General features: G+C 36.9%; 1 protein-coding gene across 2 annotated transcripts in view; it reads left to right on the plus strand.

The window, feature by feature from the left end:
• The window catches only part of LOC139731180 (leukocyte receptor cluster member 8 homolog), a 31,574-nt gene extending 26,157 nt beyond the window's left edge, over positions 1 to 5,417 (plus strand). For both annotated transcript variants that reach the window (XM_071642062.1, XM_071642061.1), the window contains 4 exons: positions 684 to 752; positions 1,369 to 1,501; positions 2,177 to 2,384; positions 4,291 to 5,417. In XM_071642062.1, coding sequence (XP_071498163.1) covers positions 684 to 752; positions 1,369 to 1,501; positions 2,177 to 2,384; positions 4,291 to 4,456 — 576 coding nt within the window. In that variant the 3' untranslated portion in view covers positions 4,457 to 5,417. The remainder of the gene's footprint in view (positions 1 to 683; positions 753 to 1,368; positions 1,502 to 2,176; positions 2,385 to 4,290) is intronic.
• The last annotated feature ends 583 nt before the right edge of the window (positions 5,418 to 6,000 follow it).

Here is a 6,000-nt window from a genome sequence, read left to right on the forward strand (position 1 = left end):
CTGTTGTTGTATCTTTGTTTGTTTTCATCCAACCACTTCCTCAACTGAAGTATGAATCTTAAAGGGATAGTACAGTTTTGGTTGAGATGGGGCTCCAGGTTTCCAACTTTTTTTAATGATGATTTTTGAAATAACGAGAAACCTTGTATGAAATATGAAAGAGCATATAACTCTAAGAGGAATTCAAAGTTTACTTGATGAAAATTGGTTTTGAAATGGCTAAGACATCCAAAACAAAGTGATTCTAAGAAAAGGTTGGACCCACCCTTAATTAGGATCACTTTGTTTTACCTTGTTTTTGGATGTCTCAGCTATTTTATAACAAATTTATGCTCTTTACAATTTCATGAAGTAATTTAGAAGTATCTCACAATCCTCGAATCCTCACCTCAACCAATACTATACTATCTCTGTAAACTGGACCCCACATCTATGAAACAATTGAATCTGGAAGTGCAAAATCTTACTTGCATTAAACCTTTCACAAAGTTGTTTTGTTGCACCAGTTCCATTTGTTGGGTTTTTTTTTATAGTTTTAGATACATCTGTTCTTTGATGAACATTTTGTCTTCATATTGTTTTGATAACCTGTCTATGATGTTAGAATGCTCGAGGAGCAGTAAGTATGATATCATCGTTCTCATATTTTGCTTCATTGTGTGTTTGTCTATTTTTCATTCCAGATCCAGTGCATCAGGAATGAATTTTCCGTGGAGGTGTACGAGACCCACGGTAGAATAGCCTTGGAGAAGGTAAGCCGTGAACATACACCGTACCTCTCCCCATCTCAAAAGTTTTATGCTGGGGAAATACGCAAAGAAGGCCATGTGTGCAGTAATCTGTCACTGCTGTCAGATGATCAGCTATTATGATGAATGAACCAGTGTTAAACTAAAATGTTACCCTACAGCATAAAACCCACAAAAAGTTATGTAGATCGATCTTCCTGTGGGCCAGGAAATATACCTATGCATATTGGGTAAATTTGACTGGTTGTGGTTTTCTGTGTTTTCTTACAGAGCTGTGCTGTTTTAATCCAAGATTTACGTTCTGCAGCATATAATTTTGTAAAAGTAGTGTGTACAACAGTGTTTGGGACCCTTTTTTTTTCTGTCTCAAAGCAAACAAAAAACTATTAGAGTAGAAGCTCATCTGTATTGGAAATTCAACTGAAATTGGTGTTGAACTTTTGATCTCATTGCAAAATAAGACCGGTCATTCCACTGATGAAGGCAATAGTGTTGACAGCTGAAAAATTTGGAGGTCAATATTTTGTATTGAGATCAAAAGTTTAACACCAATTTCAGTTAAAAAAATTAAAACAAACAAACATAACTGGAGGAATGAATGTAATATTTCACCTTTCAGGGAGATGTCCCGGAATTCAACCAGTGCCAGACGCAGCTGAAAGCACTCTACAACAACGACAACATCCCAGGCAATGTGCACGAGTTCCAGGCATACAGCATTCTCTACCAGATCTTCATGGAGAACACCATGGGTATCCTTTTATCTACCACTAGAGGGAGCTGTCTACCCAGGAAATGCATGCATTATTTTATCATGCATGATATATTCCACCAAACTTATAATCTTTAATGTGAAAATGAGTAGGTCAATGTTATCCCTGGTGTGCCTTGTATTGAATCATTATGAACCCTTTCAGCTTTATGGTTAGTGGATTGGTGGGTGACATGCCCTTGAGAGTAATCTCTAAGCATTCTTTATCATGAACTCGTAACTTTTTGAGCACCTGCAGAATGTACTGCATCATTTACTAGCATGTACTTGAGAACATCCTGAAAAAAAAAAGTGACCACCTACTATCAGAATTTTATAGATCAAATGGTTGGAACATTGAGCCTTGTATTCATTACTGTTACATGATAATGATGCGCTTTACTTCCCAGGGAAGACATTGGTAGTAAAGAATAGAATGATAAGTTCTTTGTATTTTGCTTACATCATTCTGAGTATGTCTACTTTTTCCACTACAATATTCATTGATTCCCAGCCCTGTGATCTTGTTATAACCAACTTATGTAGTTTTGATGTATTGTTGTGCCCCTTTGAATGGTTGTGATTGGTCCTTCAAAGTAATCTTTCCTTATTCTTTAAAGAGAGAGAGAAAAAGATATAAACAAGAGTGATAACCCTTGACCTCCCTGAAATCCAGAAATGAACACTGCCCTCGCACACTTGAAAGCAGAGTCACGAGAGGACCCATTGGTAAAACACGCCCTTGCCCTGCGCTCAGCTTGGGCCATGTCCGACTATCATAAGTTTTTCAAGCTTTATCGTTCTGCCCCGCGAATGGGGCCCTATGTCATTGATATGTTTGTAGCGCGTGAGCGGAAGAAGGCGGTCAAGATGATCATCAAGTCGTACGTATACCTCTCTTGCTCTTTCATCCTACCTTGTCTGTTTGACAGATGCTTGTATGTGTGTGTTTGTGTGTGTGTGTGTTCTTAGGCTGTGGATATCAACACGAGAAACACTCATTTGAAATAAGAATTGTGAAAAGGGACAGGAACTTTTCTCCTGCCTAAGATTCAGTGGAAGATAGGAATTTTAGGTATCAGTTAAACATTATGAGACCCTGGAAGATTCAATTCAATTCATTGTCTATTGTGCAAATATAAAATAACAATCCTGCAGCTCGAAGGCTGATACGGTTGCTTTACATCAGACTCATAAAAATGAAATTAAAATAAAACTGATAGTATAAGCATACGTGACAAAAAAAAAAGGATATTATACACATCAGACCTGAGCATCAAAAAATGGGATAGGTAAGAGTATTGCACAACAGGTAAGGAGATGTGTACGTGAATACAGAAGAACGAATATGTCAAGATGGAGAAGAGCGGGCAAGGAAGTAAAAAATGTAGAAGTGAGTAAATAATTCTGTGCCCAAAAGCATGAGAACTAAAAGCAAAGAATATGATATCAACACAACATCAAGCGGAAATACATATAAGTTATCATACCAAGTCCGTAAATCATTTAAACAAAAGGAGGATAGGAAAGGGAATAAATTCAAATAGTGGAAAAAAGCAGATGGAATTTTGTTATAAAATTGCAGGGAAAACCTAAAAGTTATTACCGGTTGACTTATACAAATTTCAATACCATTCAAAATGTTTAAAAAAAAGATAAACAAGAGATAAGGGAAAGCAATGTGTTTTTACATTAAAGATACTTCCCACGGTTAATGAGAGGGGGAAAAAAAGCCAAATGAGATGACACAAAATATGACAGATGACCAGACAAACGCATACAGAATCATATCATATATTGTGACTGTCATTGATCCCAAGGAGGAAATATGATGCCTACAAGGCAATCATTAAAAAATTTGGCTATAAATCTTCTTTACATTTACTTACCAGAGAGAGAATGAGGATATAACTTGATATTAGCAAAACTACAAAGCAATTAGAATAAAACTTTAACACCACAATAAACAGTCCATGCATGAATTATTATGTAAAAGTTGTCTTGCAGATTTATTCAAACATTCTTCATATATTTTGTTATACATTCTTTGACAGAAAGAAAGGTAAGTGAATATATATTCAGTCGAGTTGGATACTGTTGGATGATAGCCAAGTGATAGATTTTCACATCTTCTCTTAACACGTTCCGTACTGAATTCTGAAATGCCCATAGACTTATTACGCAGGCCACCAGGTTCTCATATGCAATGGGGTAACGTTTTGTACGAGAAGTGGTAGCACGAAGGTTACCGATGTAAGTCGGGCTTCGTGGGCCACCTTTTCATTCAGTGCCTCGCAAGTGCTGCAAGCGTGGCTACAACCAATCAACTAGTCATTTATGTTTTTGTTTTTGTACTCTCGAGACAACAGTTATTGCTGCATGAAATAGATTGCAACTCTCCCTATTTCACCTTCTGGTTTGATTGTGACAATTATAATGTATTGTGGGTGCCTTAGAGTATGCTTATACCACGTAACACCTCGAGAAATTATTAGTCACTTTGTATGGTAGTTAATGACTCCTGAGGCAATGTTTTCCTCCAAGGTAAGTAAACAAATTTATTTGTAATCTTAATTTTTTTCTTATGGAGAAGAATTAGATGACAATGTAGAGAATTTGATCAGTTAACTTTTTATATCTTGATCTCTGTTCGATACCCTTTTTTGATATTTTCTTACATGTTTTTATTTGCTTTTCATTACATTCCCCGTCTCTCAACGACCTCTGCGGCCCTTCTTGACGTGATGAACGCTTTTGTGGCTTTTTTTTTCCGCACTTAAAATGGAGTAGATTCCGACCCACCATCTCAGTAGAGTACATAGTGAGCACTCTGGCGTTCGACAGTACGGAAGACTGCGTTGCTTTCCTTGCAGATATGGGTGTGGTATTCAATACAGACAAAACAAAGGTGGACTGCAAACAAAGCGCGGCTGCTGTCACAGCTGCCGGAAGTTAGGGCATTTTCCTTGGAGAAAAATAGCACTCCACAAATTCTGTGTTACCATGGGAACCAAATCAAATTGAACAATGGAGAAGAGCCCTGGTTGGGAGCAATTTCCTGGTGAGAGGGGTCAAGGCAGTTCCAAACAATATATTGTATCTCATGGATTTGCACCGTACAGTTCTGGACAAGGAGAAAGGGTGTAGCTGTTTGTGAAAAGCACCACCGGCAGTTTGACATAAATGCAGATAGCCATGTATTTTATGAGCATTATGTGACCATCAAAAAATTGTCAGTTTCGTTAGAGGGGTACCTCTTTGATTTGGATTCCTTTTTGTGATGGTGATGACAGTGAAAAAAGAAAATGCTCATCTGTGTGAAATTTGTGGTCACAAGTCTTCAAATCAATTGAAAATTTCATGGAAGTTACACCTTTGATACCAAGATATACTTCAAAATGTTATCTGTATTTCGTGATGCACAACTGATGAAATGATTGACTAATCTTGTTGCTTTCTCTTCTTTCCCCCCTTGCACTTGTCATACAACTGTAATGGAAAATGAGAATGTTGCTGATATAATCGCTTGATAGTCCTATGAAGTGAAGTTACTTTCTGAGTTAAGATTTTGACTTGCAATTTACCCATTGTGAAAGGACACAGTGCTTAAATGTATCCAGGGTAGATATGCCATTACCTTACCGTAAACTGTGAAGTGTCAGTGACTAGATATTCGTATATAAGCCATGTGTTTCCTTTCAGTCCTGTAACCGGTCGTAGCATGTGAAATTCTTTCATAAAGGCATCAGTAGATCTCAAGTGAAGGATGGAATGCCGGAATTCAAGAGGAAGGAAATCTGTCCAGTTTTCTAGATTCTTACAGTTGTGGCGGGTTATAAGCATAACATCTTTGCATACTGTCATTCCTAATCTGAAGCAGTTCACAGTTTCCTATTCACAAATCATAGAGCGGAAATACTGAGGAAAAAGCATGCAATCTTAATGCTATGCAAGAATTGAGATAAAATTTTCCAAATGTTTTTAAGTGGTAAGTATTACTGACTCAAACACAGCTGCAGATGCTGTGCCTGCATCCAATTTCTGATGTCCTTGTTTATATCGAGAAATTAGTTTTAATCAAATATGACAAAGTTTGCTTTCCTTGAGCATTCATTCATAAAAGGCATTATACATCACTTGTGCAATCAAAGAGTTAAAAAAAAAAAAAACTTTCAAAGACCAAAACTTGATATTGGCATTAAACAAATAGCCATCTCACTAAGCTCATAACCAAATTCACTGTTGTACCTGGACAGTACACATGTGTTTATAACAAGCTGTTTGATCTCCTTTGATTTTGCCAGTTCCTGCAATCAGGAACGAGTATGAATGTGCTTCTGAATTAGACCACAGTTTTTTGCAACTTTATTAAAAAAATCAATCCTTTGGCATAAGTGAACAACGAGAAGTCATTTCATTTATTTCATAAGAGTTGTTAGGAACATGACTCCCATCCACTGAATTAACCTGCCATTTAAAAAAAAAAAAAAATGCAAACTT

Source organism: Diadema antillarum, unplaced genomic scaffold (assembly GCF_040938485.1).
Source record: "Diadema antillarum isolate AM-2024a unplaced genomic scaffold, OU_Dant_1.0 seq00000364_RagTag, whole genome shotgun sequence".
NCBI lineage: Eukaryota > Metazoa > Echinodermata > Echinoidea > Diadematoida > Diadematidae > Diadema > Diadema antillarum.